Genomic DNA, 20,556 nt, shown 5'->3' on the forward strand with positions numbered 1-20,556 from the left:
AAGTAGGAAAAAAAATTCAAATCAAATTAAAATTAAGAAAAAGAGGACATACCTCACATTCCACCGAAAAACCTCGAATTTGGGTTTTAAAGGTCAAGTTCGACCATGAAAACACTAGATCTAGTGTTTTCATGGATGAATTTGACATGAAAAACCTTAGCTACTCAGTTGATGGCTTAATAACGTTGTAAATAAACTTATTCGCTGTGGGCTGGTGGGGAAAAGAGGAGAACAGAGTGATGGAGAAGAGATCAAAGAGGAGAAAGAAAGGACGGAGTTGAGAAGAGGAAAGGAGGGAGAGGAAGAACTAAGATTCTGAGAAGAGAAGAGAGGAGAGAAAGGGCGGAGAGGTGAGATCAGGAGAAGAAGAGGAAAGGAGAGGTGAGAGACTGAGAGTCAGATGAGGAAGTGAGGGATTAGGGTTTTTTTTTTTCCTTTATATACTTAGGGTAAAAGTGTTGGGCTAGGGGGCTTTTGGGCCTGAAATTTCGGTTCTGTTCGGTTTTGTTCGGTTTTTCGGTTTTTCAATTTCTAAAACCGAAACCAAACCGAAAACCGAAATATTTTTTTTTTCAAAACCAAACCGAACCACTTTCGAAAAAAAACCGAACCATATTTCTTATTCGGTTCGGTTTTCGGTTTGGTTCGGTTTTAACCCAAATTTGTTTCACCCCTACTGGTAAGGACAAAATTCAATCCCAAGTCTTGTTGCTACCATTCAAGCTTCAAACCAACTAAGTTAATTGACATTTACCAATTATTATCAATACCCAACTAGTAGATGTAAATGGGTGATTTCATCTCTTGTTAATATATCGCCAATGTGTTAAATAATCCTGTATGTTTTCAACGGCATCATCATGCAGAAGTACCCTAGAAATCATAAAAATGTTGGACTCGTACAAGGAATAGCTCATTGAAGCATATAGATGAAAATTAAAGAGTACTTGATTTACAACTTACAAAATGTAAGATAGGATAATATTTATAATTCACAATTCACAGAATTTTATTAAACATGACAAGCTTCTTGAATGATCATAAAGAGTCAAGATTTAACAGCCTACAGATCAATCACCGAATCAGTAAGTACTGAAATGCAGTTCGACGTATCTTACTCCTCAATGTGTTCAACTGATTCTCCAGTTACTGCTTTCTGTCATGTTCAATTGATGAAGATTCTTAAATCAAATATTGATAGAACATGTTTCTTTGAAGAAAACAAGAAATAACAGAAAACATTGACAAATATTAATCCAAAGTATTACCTGAGTTCTATTAAAAAAAAAAGTATTACCTGAGTTGAAAAAATATTCTGAATTTTAACATTTGTTTAATAAAATTATGAAATACAATTTGTTTGGAGAAAATAGTCACCCTTAAATGCCTTAACCTATGTTAATTTCACAATATAAATGTTAATGGTTCCACAAAATGCTATGTTCGCAATTTTCAACTAGTAGCTTAATAATTACGTTGTACAAATACCGCTACTTCTTTGCCCATATAATGTACCTTATGAGCACATGAGCAAAAATAGTACTTGGATTTCAGCTAATTGTCTAACAAATTTACTAAGAGTAAAATAAAAAGAAAATGAGGTAGAAACTGTCAAAGAATGGACTAGAAGTCTAATATTACCTGAATGCATGACAAAGCAAATTGCACATCACTTGTTGTGATTTGATGGTGAATAACAACCCTAAATCTGAAAAGATTGTAGACATATGTCAGTACCAGAAACGAAGAGAAATGCATGTCAGCAAACCTTGATGATGTCAAGAAGATAGGAGATAATCACCTGAATTTGTTTCCTAGCATGACCAATAGACCATGCTCCTCCAAGCGCTTGCAAAGTTTTGGTGCAGTTGTGTTCAAATTCTCAGACACATTGACAAACACCTGATGATAAGGGAAAGCAGGAACAGTAAGATCGATGTTTTTATCTTTTGAGTGCAATGACTAATTCTTTGAGAAATGAATAGCATTAGTTTAATCAAATTATCTTCATGGCTTTGTGATAATCATGACACTCTATTCTCTATATGACTTGGGTCATATATAAATGCAGCAGTCAGAGATTTTGGGTTTTAAGTATAATATTGTTCATTGCAATGAGTTCAATTCAGTATAATGTGGATCAACAAAACCCAATGCTATAAGTTATGCTGCAGACTAGGGGAAGGAGGTAGATGAAAAGATTGTCACTCACAATATTCGTCTCAACTGAACTAATATCAACTTTTAGCCCTGTAATCTTGTTCAATCCATCTGCAGACAATCACAAACTATATCAAACAAGGGAAAATTTGCGGGCACTCTGAAGCATGAATGTAGGCCAGATAAGGAAACAGTGCCAGAGGTAAGATTAATAACCTGCTAATAGCTTAGTGTTCTTATGGTCATCCTCAAGCTTTCGTACATTGTCCTGCAATGCAACCAAGGCAGCAGCACACAATATACCAACCTGTCTCATCCCACCACCTAAAGCTTTCCTCATAATCTTTGCCTAATCATTTAAATGCAGAGAAGGCCAAATCTAATTAGAGTTGATATATAAAGGCAAAAAAATATGCATGCGGTTAGAAGCTTAAGCAGTACCTTTGATATAAAGCCTTTTGATCCTACAATCACAGTTCCTACAGGCGCTCCAAGACCTTTTGACAGGCATACCTGAAGTTGTAAAGTGTATCATGAAAAAAAATGTAAGGATAACATGTTTAAAATGTTTTAAAAAAATAATAATAGGTCTCAGTTTGTCAGAATGCTGGTTCAAGTTGTCCAGCAAATTACAAAATGCCAAAGTTGGTATTCCCCTTGAAAATTTTGCTTTTGGAGTGATGCTTAAAATTCACTCTGTATTTATTTTAAAAAAATTCTGTGACTAAGAATGCATCTTTGGGAAAGGTCATAATTACCGAAACTGAGTCAGCTGCTTGCACCAGTCTATCAACAGGAATCCCAAGTGCCTGCCAACCAATGTATATAGAATTGTTTAGTCCGGCAACATATGCAACTAAAAATCAAATTACTGTGATACTAGAATGGATGTCAACCAGCAACTTGGATGGATTTCATGGATAACTCTTGATATTAAAGGTCAAAGGAAGAATGAAACACTAACAATTTTGCTGTTGGTAAGACATTAATAGTTAATAAATTTTGGTAAGCATTCAATCCCAAATTCTACTCATTACTGAGCTGTTATCATTCGACATTTTATAGCAAAACAACCTTAATAGTACACACAATTAGCCATATGTCAGTACTCCTACAGAAAGCAGATGACACACTCCATTTTCGCCATCAGAGAACAGTACTAGGTACAATTATTATTGAGTATGCATTATACTTTCTATTATTTGATCTTTTTCATTTTGTTGTAGCTTACTACTCCATTATGAATGCTTAATTTCTTGGAATGAAATCACAGTTTAACTTGGTCGAGAGGACATAAAGTACAGCCATCCATGATTCAAGATTATGTTCTAGAAGTTTCCACTTACTGTTGCAGCATTGAAGATTCGGGCCCCATCTATATGAAGCTTCAAACCATGCTTCTTTGCTAACTCTCCAATCTTGTCTGTGTACTCTACGGACAGGCATCGACCACCAGAGCTGTGATGCAACATCAATAATGGTTATTGGTTGTTACAAAAGTTATGTGAAGAGGTAGTAGACTACTGAACACTATTTATCAATTTACCAAGCACCCAACTGCATTATAAAAAACACTACTTCTCTAGTTAACGGACATAATTTACTAGATTGACCATCCAGTAAAAGTTGCCTTAGAAGATTGGTCATTTCCTGGAAACATAGAAAAGAGTACAGGCTGCTATTGCAGCTAGCAAGAAAAATGCTGGTCATTCCTTCCTTTTCTCTTCTTCTGTCCCTTCCCCTTCCCCTTCCCCTTCCCCTTCCCCTTTGTTATTCAAACATATTGTAAGAAATTTCAGATAAAGTGAAACTGAAAGATACAAGTTTATACATACTATAATTCTGTAGTGTAACAACAACGCGATATCCAGCCTATTCCTGTTCTAACAAAGTAAAGCAAGCACTTTGCCCTGGATCAGGTTTCAGAATTCCTTTAATTACAACAAAAAATCTATAACAAAACTAGAACACCCAATCTCTGCAAATAAGAATGCATAGCAATGGTATAAAAAAAAAATACTTACTTTGCATGCGAGTTTTCAATACAAATAAGTCTAGTGATGGGAAACACAAGCTCTCCTTTAGGATCTCTGATGGCAGTCTCAACCAAATCCAAATCCATTGTCCCATCCTTGTTATTCTTAACTGTTCTTGGATGGACCCCACCGAGAGTTGAAATACCACCATTCTCATAAATGTGGATATGAGAAATATCTCCAAGAATGACTTCACTTCCCCTAACATCACAATGCACAAGTACACTAATGAGATTACCCATAGTCCCAGAAGGAACAAACAGCGCTGCCTCTTTGCCCATGATTCTTGCCATCTCTGTTTCGAGGCGGAGAGCAGTTGGATCATTACCCAATACATCATCATCAACCTCAGCATTTGCCATTGCTACACGCATTGCTTCAGTGGGCTTGGTAACTGTATCTGATCTCATGTCCACCACCCTTTTTACCATCTCGGCATTATCTAAAGAAAACAGATAAAGAATATTTAGTGAACTATTATTATATTTTTCATAGAGATTTTGTTTGTTTTAACATACAAAAGTTACTTTCACTTGTATCTAACTACAAGAAAATTATTTGAAGTGGAATATAATAATCCCAAATTTAAGCATCTTAGGCAAAAAAGCACTCTAAGAATATCTGATGATCGAGATTCCTCTGAAAACCACTTTATTCTTAACACAATTTCTATAATCTGTCAATATTGATTTTACAACATAGCTTGAGAAACTATGAAGAGTTGCAATGTTTGTGACTTGTTCATTTTTCTTCTGTTTAATCTGCTTCACATATTTCTTAGCGGCGTTCTACGTTACGTATATACAAATCTAAATACTACCCAAAAGAAAGGCAAGAAAAAGAAACAAAAGGATAGTTTTATTGATAAAGATAAGCTATGAATGCTAGCTAGTGTCAAACACCAGAGTTTGTGCAGAGGTTAACTAACTTAACCGATGCATGGTACGATTTTTATGGTCCTTAGGTAACTGGTTATAACTACAAATGGATTTGTACGTAAACGTGGAAAAAAAATCCATGCTTATTCCTTTGATCATTCAAGACGACCCCAAAATTGTCTATTTTTCTTCAAATATTTCCATTCCCACCTAATACCACCTCTCTCAAGTGGTAATGGATGGTAATAGAAAAACATGAAGAAAAAACACAAGTTTGGAGGATGAGATTATGTTCCCATGAAGGTTGTTTCCCATATTAAATTACAATGAAAATCCATTCCCATTACCACAATTTTTTACTAGCTATCAAACGGGCCGTTAGGAGTTTAGCGGATATATACAACACAAGAAATTCAGTGAAATCTCGTCTACATCATTGTCCTTTGAATTAGTATTACACAATATAAAATCTAACTTTCCTTCACAGAATCATCAATTTCAGAGGATTGACAATGTTCTCAAACCTTAATATAGAGTAATAGATAAAAATAGCAATTCTGTTTTTCACTACAAATTTCACTATCAATCAAACCAATGAAAAAATCAGAAATCTACCCTGAAAATTAAATAAAGGAATTAACCCCATAATTAGCAAATTAACCCAACTTAATGCTCTTTGGTATACATAAATTATAAATATACATGAGAAGTAGTCAAGAAGAGAAGTTCATGGGAAGCAGAAAACAGTGTAGCTAATTTGGTTGATAAAAACAAGAAAAATGTCCCACAAAATAGAGAATTCTATATAGAACTTCTCGTTACTTCCCATGATCAACCAAACAACGTTATCACTTCCTAAGAAATAAAACTACGATGGAAAATCAACTTCTTAACAACTTTCTACGTCCAACCAAATGACCACAATTCGAGGATTATACATTTAGAAAAATACTATAATTTAAAACCACCTAAATAATCACGCATGCAAAATTTATGAAGAAAAAAATTGATCAGAGAAGGTAAGATCAGAAAATTACCGTTTTGTGATGCAACTTCACCCATTTCACCTGAAATTTCACGCAAAAATATAAAATTTTCAAAACAAATTTGTGGGTTTTATTTCAAGATTAAATTCTTGAAAAACCCTTAAATTTGATTTCTTGATCTCTTATTTATTTATTTATTTTTCTAGCACTTTCTTGAGAAATATGAACAAACACAAAAAACCAAGAATTTATGCAAGTGAAATTATGAAGTAAAGAAGAGATAACAAAGGCGTTACCAGAATAAGAAGACACGTAAATTTAATGAAAAAGAAATGTGGACAAATTGGATGCCACATCAAAAACTGAAAGTTTTGTGTGACAGTGAAAAAGTAGAAAACAAACAAATCAAAACAAACAAACAAATAAATTTGGTGAGCCCAAAATAAAAGGATCAAACTACTTTGGACAAATTCAAATTCCCCACCTTTCAATTCAATTTCATTCAATTTTGGACTAAAAATTCTAAAAGTGGTAAGGATTCCACGTATGATTATGGTATCAATTGATTTCTGCATGCACCAAACATGTGTTTTTATCTTAATTAACTACCTTAAAATTATGATTTGTCACACTCTATTGCATAAGATTTTTTTTTTTTGGGGTATCCTGTGATCAGAATGGGATACCCACTCCTAAAAGTGTCTCATTAGTCGTTGTCGTATATTCTATCCATTTCATTTTGCTCGTTATCATCTAATTTAGAATATATTTTAGTTTAGAGTGAAAAATTAAACATTGACAATGAGTATTCATTGATACTATATATAAGGGGGGAAAATGAAGCATTTAGGAAATTGTTAGATTCTTTTTTTCAAAAATTGATTGATTAGAGATTTTATCTAACAATGTTTCTCAAATGCAATTTTTGGGGCTCGTAGCCCACTAATCAAGTTGAGTCTTTATGTCATGTCTCATCCCATTACTAGTCGTGCCTCAAGCTATATTACGTGGGCTTGGGTACTAGTGTTAACATAAAGGCTTACACAAATGAACATAAATTCTAAAACAATATTGTTTAAAGTTAAAAGGAATGAACATGAACTCCAAAGCAACAAATAATACTCGTATGTAGTTTAAATTATCAATCATACCAATTGATTTAGTTGTTAAATGAATAAATGTATCCATATTCACTCAAAAACATAGTAATACATACAAATGTACAATTATATTCTCAAACAATGGAATAAAGGTGAAGGAGGTAAAATAAAAATACGTACCCATTTGAATCAACAAGGAAGAGTATTCTTTAATTTCTTGTCTGCTGAACTTCTCCAATTAATTAAATTTGAATCAATAAAATAAATTGAACACAAATTTAAATTAGTAAGTAAATTGAACAAATGCAAATTGGTAAACAACACTCTTTTCACAAGTAACAATAAATTCTTAAACATAGAAAATGGACGAATGTATTTATTTCATAAACGTAGTTTCATGGTCTTTAAGAATAAAGTAAGAAATATAAGTATAAAATGGCCCATGTTCATTTTATATGTTGTAAATGTCTAGTTTATATTTTTACAAAACTATTGAATTATTATAAGTCAGACAAACTTCTTTAAAAAAATTGATGTTTATTATATAGTGTTATATTTAATATGGGTAAGTCCCATAGATTAACCGGGGCTTCCTCATTTGATATATTACTACATGTTCAAAATTTGCGATTGTTCAGTTTTTTTTACTAAATGTTAAAAATTTGCAATTGTTCATATTTTTTACAAAATGTTCAAAAGTATAGGAGTGGTGTTGCGATGGTTGACAATTCAGCATCACTTTTTATATAAAATCCAGATGGGTGTACATAAGGTACATTCAAGGGTACATTTTTACCCAAAAAAATGAGTAAAAAAAACTACTTGGGTGCACCTTACACCCGGTATGTATATAAATTTTCTTAACAATTTCGTACTCCCACATTGTTTTTTTTTTAAATGCATCACTTTGACCGACATATCTGTCAAGAGTAACTTTGACCATTAATATCTTTAATCGTCTATTAGTAAAAAAAATTATAACAAAATTATATTATGAAAGTAAATATTGCGACGAATCTCATGATAACATTTCTTTATTTTATGATAATAAAAAAATAAAGTCAAACATAACATGTTAAAGAGTGCAAAAGTCAAACTAAAGCATTTAAAAAAAAATAAAAAAATAACAATTGATGTCATCTATGCATATAAATATAACTATAAATGACATGCATCAATTAAAAAGGAAATACAAAATAAGCAGTTTGAAAAAAAATAATAATAAGAGGAATAAATTCAACATTTCACAAACAATAAAGTGTTAAAAATTATCTTTCTATACTCTTTATCAATTAGTAACATTATTTTTAACATTTATGCATAACATACATAATCGATGATAATATATTTCAGTTTGTCAAAAAAATGATAATATATTTCATAAAAAAAAAAGATAATAATAATAATAATAATAATAATAATAATAATAATAATAATAATAATAATAATAATAATAATAATAAAACACAATTTAGGACATGTTCGGCAAAATGTAGCTGTGAAGGTAGCTGTAGCTGTGGAGATAGCTGTTAGCTGTCAACAAGCTGTTAGCTGTGAAAAAAGATAATTTAGGTATGATTGTTCGGTAAAGTAGTGGTTGACTAGCTGTTACATTTAGAATCCATATTTTATTTTTAAAACTATACATTAAATTTTTAAAAGCTACTTCAAAAGCTACCTCTAATTCAAAAGCTAATAATCCTAGCTTTTAATAAAAGCTACCTCCACCACTAAAAGCTACTTGAACCATTACTTTGCCAAACACTCACATTTTTTGTTGAGTAGTGGTTTGACTTGGTCAAACCACTAAAAGCTACGTAAAAGCTACTCAAAAGCTAGCGCCGAACACGCCCTTAATCAAAGTGTTAACCCGGTGTAACGCTCGGGCCACACACTAGTTTTAATTAAAACATGAAGTTGGAATGACACTAGTCCTTTTCTTGTATGTTTTTCTTGTTTTCAAATATGGAGTAGTTTTTTTTTTCAATAATTTAATTAAATATCTCTTCCATTCCCATTCCCGTATATATTAATCATACCTTTTTGAAGTATAGTTATTTATTTTTTATTTTTTATTTCAATCCTTTTTAACAAAAATAAACTAAAATAAATCTTTTGATTACAATTTAGTTTAAAATTTCATTTTTTTTGAATTTGTTCTAAACTTATTTTTATTTGATGATTTTATGTATGTTTAATTATTTCTTAAACAAATTCTCCTTCATTTTTTCTTCTGAATTTTTTGTATAGATTTGTATAATCGTGTTTTGAAACAAAAGGTTTGTACAATTTTTTTTTCTTTTCTAGTGTCTAAAGATCTTTTGATTTATTTTCGACGTACAATATTTTCAATTTCAATACTTATATTTCAAGTACATTAACATCATGGTTTTTATTTAAAATTTAATATATTTTTTTTTCAATTTCTTTACAAAATACTTATTTTTTGTTTGATGATTTTTATGTTTAGTTATTTTTCTGAGCAAATTGTTGTTTAGAATTTTGTATGGATCTAATTTTTAAAATATGTACAATTTCTAATTTATTTTAACATTTTCAAAGTTAGATTTATTGTTTTGGAAATTTTGACTTTTACCTCCAAAAAAATTCAAAAAATTGTTTTTTACCACCAAAAATTCTAAAACTTTTATTTTACCACCAAATAAAAAATTAAAAATAGCTTTTTACCACATGTAGTCAAAAACCTAACGAAATTTTTAAAATTTTTTGATTTTCGTGTCAAACACATGCTTTAGAGGTTTTGTGGGGCATTTTGGCCCTATGGATCCAATCTGAAGTCAGAATTGACAAAAAAAATGATCGAAAATGTCTCATTTTGCGTATTTAAAAATACCTTGATTTGCGTGAACACGTAAAATGAGATATTTTCGATCATTTTTTGTCAATTCTGACCTCAAATTGGAACCAGAGAACCGAAGTGGCCCCCTAAACATATGAAAAGCATGTGTTGCGCACAAAATTGGAAGAATTTTTTTAAAACGCTAGATTTAACGGTTTTCTTGACGTTAGGTGGTAAAAAAACAATTTTTAGAACTTTTTTTTGTGTAAAAAAAGATAATTTTTTGATTTTTTTTTGTGGTAAAAGTCAAAATTTCCTATAGTTTTTAAATTTTTTTATTTTCGTTTTATGTTTCCGTTTTTATTAAAGATTGCTTTATAATTTCAATTTGATTTTGATTTTTTTCACAAAGTTGTTTGCTGATTTTTGTTTTTTAACTTATCTTTTTATATGATTTAAATGAATTGTGCATTTGAAACTCATCTAGCTTTTTTCAACGATCTATTATAGTTTTTTACAAGATTAAAGCCCGTGTGATGCATGGTTTTTCATACACAAATTTTAAGAAAAGATATTTTCTTAGTAAGATAGACTCTTTAATTTTTTTTTATTATTTGGTATTTTACTATATTTAAATAAATTGTAAATATGATATTTCAACTGTTACATATTGGGATAATCTTTATTGTGAAAAGATAATTATTATGTTTTTAAATAATTGAAATCCTAAGTCGTTATTCATTTGTTGTTTAATACACTTAAAATTAAACTCTCTAATCTATATATCATTTTGTATATTTTCAGTGATCTCTTAATCTGTATATCATTTTGTATATATATAAGGGAGTTTTTTTTTCCCGATTTAAGAGCGCCACGTATAATTAAAATATTTAAAAACTTATTAGAGCGCCACTTAAGATTGATATTTTTAAAACGCTACAATAGGATTTTGCCACGTAACATATTTTTTTAAGCGCTGCGTAGGATTATAATAATGATAAAAATCGCTACACAGGATTAATAATTTTAAAACTCTACAATAGAATTATGCCACGTATGATTAATGTTAGAGCGTCACAAAGAGAAATGTTATATTTTAGCTAATAAAAGAAAAAGAATTGAAATTTATTTTAGACCAAATTTTTTATATTAATTATAAAAATAATTTAGTGCATTTTTATGTGGCTGGCCATATCGTGTAGTCGGTTGAGATACACCCAAACACTGATCAAGTAACCCTAACCGTCTGAGTGACCTTAGATCGATTGAGTAACCCTTGACAACCAAGTAATCCCTGACCAAGTAATCCCGACCACACGGTGTGACCAGCCAGATATGAAACTTTGTGAAATAAAATATTATTTTTTATATTATGAATTTTATCTAAATATAAGTAACAAAGTTAATAATTCATTTATTATTTAAAAAAAAAATCAAGTAGTAAGCAAGCGAATATCACAAAGTTTATATATGAGATAAATATATATTAGTAAATTATTTTATTTGGAAAAAAAACAAACAGACAATGCATCGCACGGGCTTTATTTAGTATTTAAATAAGGTAAAGTATTTTTCATGCATTATAAGTTTTAAGTTTTTTATGAAAATATCATCTCATTCATTAATATCTAAAGATAATTTTTAGTTATTTTAATAATTTAAAATCTAATATTAAAATATAATTTAGTTGGTAGTTTTTAAATAATTTAAATCTTAATATCTATCAACGATTTTTAGTTTTTTTTTTTAAAGATAAACTTTAGTTTTTTTAATTAATTTAAATCCTAATAAATCACTATATTAATTGTTACTACCTATGCGGAAAAAAGTTTTAAATCTCAGCTCATTAGTCACTTTATATATATTCCTATTCGGTTAAAACTTCTGCTTTAATTTTTCTTAAGAAAAATACACTTTTAATCTCAACTTTACCGCCTAATTTGCTTTGAATAATCTCAACTTTTGATTATTCTGCAATAATCCCAACTTTTACCTGCATTTTCTTTCCTCAATCCCAAACTGGTCAACAAAAGTAAATGACCTAATATTATAGGTAACTTGACACGTGTCAAATCATAATTGGTCTAAAAATTTAAAATAATAATGAATAAAAAATCAACAGGAAAAAAAGCCACCACAAACCCACAACCACTGGCAGTGGTCACTCCCCTCCCTAACCACCTGGAACCAACCCATCCCTAACCCTCGCCCTCGAAAATTCCCTAGAAATTGCCCCACCCTTGCGAATCCGACCCTCCCTCTCTCCCCCACCCCCAAACCAACCATAACCAAAACCCCCGCCTCAAAACCGTCACTCATAACCAAAATCCTCGGCCAACCCCGAAATCTTCCCCTTCTCCTTCCACCCCCGAAACCACCCATAACACTAACCCCATCCCCAAAACCACCTCATCCCCCATCCCCGAAACCACCAAGTAATATGCAACCCCTTCTCTTTCTTTCTCCTCCATGTGCGGAAAACGTAATCAAAGAGGGTGAGGATGGAGAAGGTTTTCGGTGTGGGGGGGGGGGGAGGAAAAGGGGGGAGGTCAGAAATGTGGGGTTGGGGCCGGGGTTGAAGACGGTGGTTTGAGGTAGGGCTTATTGGTTTGGGAAGGATGGCCACTAGCATTTGGTGGTGGTGGCGGGTGGTGGCCGGTGATCTTTGATTTTTTTTTTTGAACCTATTATTAATATGCAATAACAATTGGAAATTATTTTGTCACACAAACCTCACTCTTATTTCTCACATAAACTTACAAAAACACCACTTACAAGTTACAACAACATTTCTTCCATATTTTCTCAATTTTATACTGTCCTAGCAATTGTTTTCGTAGCTATTGGAATAAGTATATGAATGGAAGTTGTTTGAACGTATGAACTTATATACCATAATACATACTAATTCTTTTTGACAAAGAATATTAACTTAAATCAAGGGCCGCTAAAGCAAAATTAATGCATCAACTATCTAAAACTAATGATACCAAAGATCTAAAGTTTTTATTATCACCAATTAATTGAATAATACAAACTCCATAATAATTATTATTCACATATGCAAATGATATTTCTCAAACATTGAAATAAATGAAGTTGGAGGTAAAAGGCATACCAATTGAAATTAACAATTGTAGGAACGTATTTTTCTTGCTTTTGCTCCTCTCCAACTAATTTTGAAGTTTGATGCAAGATAGGCTACCAAATTGTTGAGCACAAACTTATATAGATGTATTAGTGAGTAAAATAATTAAATTTGTACTTAAATGGAAAGCCATGCAAATAATTTTTCGTAATTTTTTTTTAAAATAGTTGTAGCACTTTTCACACATCCGCAATAAAAAATAAAATAAAATAAAATAAAATCCTTTTTTTTGGTTGGTAATTTAAGGAGAAGGACATGAATATTAGTATAACAGACGTAATTTGGTCTTAATTTGTGAGTAACCCAATATAGTGGATGGCTACATCGTATAATCCCTATATTATTAACTAAGTAACCTGTATAAAAATTAGTGAATAAGGGCCTGTTCTCATACGTTGAAATTCATTTCAGTTCAGTTTAGTTCATGTCTAATGATATAATTGCTAATGATATAAAGCCAAATTTCATTCTTTTAAGCTCTTATTACAACGACGATAATAATTTCATTCTTTTAATCTCTTATTACAACAACGATAATAATAATGATAATGATAATAATAATAATAATAATAATAATAATAATAATAATAATAATAATAATAATAATAATAATAATAATAATAATAATAATAATAATGGGCTTTCTGCCTTTGTTCCTGGACGGGAAGTGACTGATGCGGCCAATCGGAAGCGGGTTAGTACGAATCCAGTTGTCGAGCAATCAGATATGGCTTCCTTCCTTTCTCTTTCTTTTCTCTTGGGGAGTTAGAAAAGGAGGTTGTTACATTGCTTAAGCGAATCCAGAAAAACTCGAAGACTCAGGATATTGGGGCGCGTGCTGCAACCCATATCTTTACTAGGATCGGCTTTTCTATAGCTAGAGAGGAGTGGGGCCCCAGATTGTATCTCGGCTTCCCACTAATTTTCTATAGGTTGTATAACTTTGTATGGTTTTGAGATATAATAATAATAATAATAATAATAATAAATATAATAATAATAATAATAATAATAATAATAATAATAATAATAATAATACAATTCATTGTTCAAATGGTTCTATTTTTTTGATACACATTTCTACTGTTAAACTCATTGAGAAAATTAGAGTACTACACAACTTAAACTAATTTTCATAATCGGTTAGTTCTTCGTCTTCTTCTTGTCCACCAAGCTCCTCCATTACCTCGGCATTCTTCTGAACTGACTCCCATATCTGATCAATTATTTCTTATCGTACAATACCCATAGCTGCTTTTCTGTTAGGATCGTACATAGTATGATCTTCTCTTCACTCCATGACTTCAACTTGGTGCGTGAAAGGAATCCCTAGTTCATGTAGAAGAATAAAATTGTGTAGAGTACAACAAGCAACGATTATTTGCAACTGAAAACGTAATTTTATATTTTTTATTTTATATTTTTTTTAAAAAAAAAATTAAACAACAAAATGTTTTGTGTTCTTTTGTCATAATACTATTTTATTTTTAAATTATATAGTATATGTGTTTAAAATGTTTTGGGGTTTAATTTTTATAATATATTTTCCATAAATATTATAATTATAAAGTATATTTTTCATAAGTATTTTAATATGTACATATATATATACACATATGTATAGTAATAAATAATCAATAAATATCAAAGATCACTAATTTGTAGTTAAAAATCACTAATTATTAAGTTCAGTTCAGTTCAGTTCACTTCACTTCAACTCAGTTCAGTTCAGTTCAGTTCAGTTTCGTTCAGCTGATTTCAGTCAATGAGAAAAGGCACTAAGTATATTTTGGTCAATGAATATCGGTTAAATAAGGGTTATTCTTTTTTCCCTTGTCATATATTTTTTTTTCCGCTTTCGTATTATTAACTAACCCCTATAATCCCTCGGAAAAAAAAGAAAGAAAATAATGATTAGTGAATAAGTACATTTTAGTCAATGAACAATAATTTTCCTTGTCATTTTTTTTTTGGCTTTTGGGGTATTTACTTATTTAGTACTCCGTAGTATAGTAATAAATATTAACCAAGCTTACTTGCCACTAACGTAAGCTCTCATAATGCATCATAGATTATAAAAAAATTAATTAGTTCCAATTAGACAAGTATTCAACCTTTAGAGTTCTTATTATCCCGTATTAATATTTGGTCTCAACAATCATTTTCAAACATTATTTAGAAGCAATGATTTATGACCAAAAGCGAATCAAATATGTATGCAATTCCTCGTCGTAACAATGATTCTGGCCTTAGCCAAAATAATAATAATAAAAAAAATTATTCTTGCGTATCATTTATACATCAAGTCATAAATCATACAAGTAATACTTGAATTTTATAGTCTGTCCAGAATCATAAATTTGTTTATAATTTAATTTGAAAAATAAATGTGCCTAGCATGAGATGATAAAGTATAATTCTTTTATAGAAAAATAGCAAACAATAATACAACCTTTGGTCTGTTCTTTTTTAATAATACAACCTTTGGGTTATTATTTACCTAGTTTTGTGCCCCGTGCGATTCTCGGGTATGTTTATTAAATTATAAGTTAAATTTTTAATCTATATATCAAATTTTAAAATATATCATTGATACAAAATTATTTAGGAATTGATGTGCTTTTGTGACGATTTGTTGTCTAATAGGCATGTAATGACTAATAATAATGTTGGTGGAAATGTTTGGTTTAATACATTTAAAAAATATTAAAATAAAATAGCAATAAATAAATAAAATAAAATAAATGTTCAAAGCTCGTTGGATTGATTCGAATCCAAAACTTTAGGTAAGGGTTGAACATTTTTTGACTCGTAACCTGAAGTGACCCGATTCGAGATAACTCATGACTTGACCCTAATTGACAGGTCTACATATAGTAATAAATTTCGATTATATTGTGAAGTATATTATTTTAACCGATTATTATATATTATAAATGTATGTTTTACTCTTTGAACTACTTTCTTCGCTCCAAAAAAAAAATTATTTGATAATTTTTGAGAATTATAATCTAATAATTTTTTTGAATAAAATTATAATTCAATTTGTACATCTAAAATACTAGTATTTTATCAAAAATAAAACTCTAATTTTATCCTAAAATTCTATCAAAATAAAATTTTAAACTAACCTTTTATCTTATGAAATCTATTTAAATCTATCAAACGTGGCGCGACACTTGGCATTTCATCCCGGCGATGTGTCCCGGCGATGCCCGGGTAGTTTATGGACTTTAAAGATAAAATTATATTACTTCCTCCGTTAACTATTATTTGCAACATATACTATAAATGGATGCTAAGTATTATGTGCAAGAAATGTTTTCTTTCTTTTTTAGGTTATCATCTCTCTCCTCATCACATGCACTAACTTTTCCTCTCTCTATTTTACACTCACAAACAAATTTTGCTTAGGAGTCTGCAAACATCCCCTTTGTTGCAAATAATAGTTAACGGAGGTAGTATTATAATTCAATTTGATTGAAAATAGAATTCTAAATTAACTATTTTTGCTACAAAGTCAATCTATATATATCCAACGTGGTACGATACTTGGTGAAAAATTAAAACACTAAATGATGTTGTCTTGTGGCCTAATTATAAATTTATTATTTGATATTTTATAATCGAAGAAATAACTCTAAACTAATAATCTTATTCTAAAATTCTATATAGATTTGATTGAAAATAGAATTCTTACCTAATTTTTTTTATCTTATGAAATCTATCCAAGGTGGCGCGAAACTTGACGATTTTTTATCATATGAAGTCTATTTAAATCTATCCAAAGTGGCGCGACACTTGACGAAAAGTTGGAACACCAAGTGTCGCTGCCTCGAGGCTGGCTAAAAGTTTAGCTTTATATATTAGTTATATGATATGATATTACAACCTTTGGTGGTGTCAATTTTAAATAAGACAAAAACCCTATAATCTGCTAAACCAGTTACCCGTGTCACTTGTTAGTATGTATTTGGTCTAAGTATTAAATTTTAACTAGCCTTTTGGCCCGTTCGATGCACGGGTTCTTATCTAGGTTATTTCATATGTAGGTATGTTTTTCAATAGTTGAAACTTTTGATATGAAATACGAAGTAATTGTTTCTAAAACTTAAAAGGAAAAAAGAATGAGGATATAACTGTGGAAAAAGATAAAGGAATTTAGATACGTATATAAACATGAAGATTATAGGATATAAAATGACATATTGGTTTAAGTTATATTTTAAGTCTATTAGTTGAAAAGACAATTTTTATATAATTCAATTCATATGTTTATGTGATGTATATTAATTGGTTCAACTTTATTTTATTATGATGGAAATGAAACACTTCATTTTCTTAATTGAATTTGCAAGTTATAGAATGTATAAAGACTTAAACAAAAAGATTAAAAGGGGTGACATGTGCCATATGTGGTAGTGAGTGACTTGTAATGACATGTGTCATATGAAAAATTATGGTTTGTGTTTTTAAATACTAAGTATAGATATAGATTTTTATAATGATTAATTTTAGATGTTAAAAAAAAATTAAATAAACTGAACCCCTCTTAACCCAACAACCACCACGACACCCCCTTCCCCGGCTGTAGACACCCATTTGTGTCTCCCCAAAACCAAACCCGGTGATGAGTACCTTTCACGTCGAATCATAATCGAATGAAACGAAAGTGTGGAGAGGTCTAGTGTTGCGGAAAGTTTTATTTCTTTTCTCTTCTCTCTGTTTTTGAAAACTTTATTTTAAGAAAACAGCCAATCCAAATTGGTTGGTCCATGATATGGGTCCAATAGTGGTGTAGTTGGATGAAGCTTGCAAAGACCTTTCCAACGATATATTATAAGCCCAATTCCGATGAATATTGAGGAAGTTATGGCCAATTTACTAAACTGGGCCCGGTTTGAGCTTTAAGTAGGGGAGGGCCTAATATAATTTATCATTCCTAATGCAATTAGGAATGGTTTTAGTCTTCTAGAATATTCTAGAAGGTCTTATCATTCTTAATTCAATTAGGATTCTTCAGAGTTTTAATTAGATCAAATAGCATTTTCGACTGAAATTATATTATTTTATCTTCCAGTACGGGAAATTTATCGGATTTTCAAAAACGCGTTGAAATCCAATTTGGCGTCCAACCCCAGGCCTTGGCGCCTGGAATCAGGATTGGCGCCAGACGCCAGCCATTGGCGCCTGGCGCTAGCCACTGGTCCTGGCGCCAATGAGCCAGGGCTGGCGCCAATGTATTTTTGCGGTCTTCAGACTCTGATTTGATAAATTATCTTTTTTGGATGATTTTCTCTATAAATATCGTATCAAAAACTCCGTTTTCATTCATCATCTACATCTATCATTCACCAATTCTCTTTATTCTTAAGTCTTCATCAACTCTCAATCATTCATCAAATTCTTTGAATTCATTCATCTCTTTTCATCAACTTTCATTAACATTCGTTCTTTCTTTTCTTAAACTTTACTTTTTAATACAAAATTCCGCATTCACAAGATCTAGAAACACCTATCCATATTCGAAGTTGCCTTCGCCCTAGACGTGAAAGGTTTTAATTTCTGAGGGTTTGGTCCCAAATCTCTCTTTCAATTATTTAAATTAATTGTTTTGTTTATTATTTTTCCTTGAAGTTACTAACGTGTGTATTTTGTTATTAGAAAGAGGTACGAGGCATCCAAGTAAGCACTTTAATGGTTTAATTGATATTATGATGTAGATATCATGCTTAGATTGTTATTTTGATTCCTAGTATCATGTCTAGGGTATTTTTAATATTAAGTATGATTAAAAGTATGATGCTTCTTATACTCTTCCTAATATTTATGATTATCATTGATTATTATTAATGATGTTGATTATTTATTATGTTGCTTGATATTTATTTTATTGCTTGATCACCTTTTATGCATGTTTAAAGGGAATTGGTATTTGCAATCGCGCTTAATAAGATAATTAATAATCTTGTTAGGTTAATTGTGATTATAAATCAAAGTGATCGCCAATAATAGTTTATTTGTGCATTAATATTCAACCAACATAGATTAAACAGGTTTAGGGTTAATCCTATTGATTGTATGTTAGTTAGAAAGCGCACATGAATACGATCAGAATAAAGTAGAGGCCTATTATTAGGGTAGGTTCAATCTCTTTTAGGTTGGATTTGTACCATCATCCCCGAACCCTTATTTGGTTCATGACCTTATGGAGTTGACGATCTCTTGGATCGTTAAGGGGTGTAACCTTCACCTCGTGAACGGTTTACAAGTTCCTTAAAAACTTGTTGGCGACTCTTTTGCTCTATCTTCTTCCCTTTTGGACGCCACCGTACTTTAGTGTATGATCACAGTGGGGTTCAAGCTAGTGGGATTTTTAAAGGCTTGAAACTATTCCCTACAGTTTTTGGCGACTCCACTGGGGACGATTTCTATTTTAATTCCTGAATTTGTTTCGGCAATGATTTAGAATGAGTGGATGAGACTCGAAAAGTTCTAAGTATTTCATGTGCGTAATTTTGATTAACATTATTGTCATATGCATAAAAAGGTTCTCATTGGAAAGACCATCCGTAATGAGTCAAAAACATAGGATTTTACACGTAGGGAATTTGAGAAATGTCTTTCACAACTAGGGCTGAAATAACACCGCGCGAAACTGGATGATTTTATTGAGCACAGAAAGCTGCTGAGGCATGTGGGAAGTAGCGTCAGGGGCCAGAGCTTGGCGCCACACTTTTTGCCGTAGCGCCAGACGCCATTATTGGCGCCAGGCGCTACAGTTAAAAGTTGGCGCCAGTCTCTGTTTGCTGGCGCCAATTTCCCTCAATACCGAGCCAGAAATATGCGTTCTAATTTTGACCGGTTTTTCGTATTGTTTGCTCGATCCTACTTCCTGATTGAATTTTTTCTCACTTTTCTGAAACCCATATGTGTTCTACATATGGACATAACCCTCTGGGAATTCATGCTCTATCTACCCGATTGAACGCTCCTGGCAACAAAGGGTACATCTGAGAGGTTGAATTAACCAAACCATGGAAGCGAGTTTTTTTTCTAAAAACTCGCGGTGTTCTATCCACACGCGTTAACCCTTCACGGTTAGGCTTCTACGCGGCGCATCTGGACAATTAACCATGGACCCTATTTGACTAAACCATATTCCGAACTTTAGAGAACTAGAGCCATGGTTAGGTTGCGAACTCATTGCATCATATTGTGCTTACTTGACTAATTGTGCATTATTTGTTGTGCATATATATCCTATGCTCCTCTTAACCGTTTGTTGATTTGTGTTGAGATTAAAATTAATGGCTTTAAGAACTTTGCCTAATTAATTAATTAATTGATTTGAGTCAATAAAGTTTTTTTCTTCTTTTAATCGGAATCGACCTAGTACGACTTTAGGCATACCCCATTTGACTAATAATACCGAAAACAGTCCCAGA

The 20,556-nt window shown here is 31.2% G+C and overlaps 1 protein-coding gene across 2 annotated transcripts; it reads right to left on the bottom strand.

Moving 5' to 3' along the window:
• Positions 1-897: 897 nt before the first annotated feature.
• LOC110708345 (probable low-specificity L-threonine aldolase 1) lies at positions 898-7,470 on the bottom strand. 2 transcript variants are annotated; one of them, XM_021886459.1, is made up of 11 exons: positions 7,341-7,470; positions 6,112-6,141; positions 4,185-4,638; positions 3,507-3,618; positions 2,919-2,969; positions 2,602-2,673; positions 2,377-2,509; positions 2,213-2,271; positions 1,802-1,902; positions 1,642-1,708; positions 898-1,156 (listed from the first exon to the last, which is right to left on the bottom strand). In XM_021886459.1, the coding sequence occupies exons 1-11, from the start codon at positions 7,342-7,344 to the stop codon at positions 1,115-1,117; spliced, it is 1,125 nt and encodes a 374-aa protein (XP_021742151.1). In that variant the 5' UTR covers positions 7,345-7,470; the 3' UTR covers positions 898-1,114. The 2 variants fall into 2 exon arrangements, with proteins under 2 accessions (XP_021742151.1, XP_021742152.1); XM_021886460.1 differs by lacking the exon at positions 7,341-7,470 and adding an exon at positions 6,357-6,459.
• Between the last annotated feature and the right edge of the window lie 13,086 nt (positions 7,471-20,556).

This window comes from Chenopodium quinoa, unplaced genomic scaffold, assembly GCF_001683475.1.
Source record: "Chenopodium quinoa cultivar QQ74 unplaced genomic scaffold, ASM168347v1, whole genome shotgun sequence".
Lineage (NCBI taxonomy): Eukaryota > Viridiplantae > Streptophyta > Magnoliopsida > Caryophyllales > Amaranthaceae > Chenopodium > Chenopodium quinoa.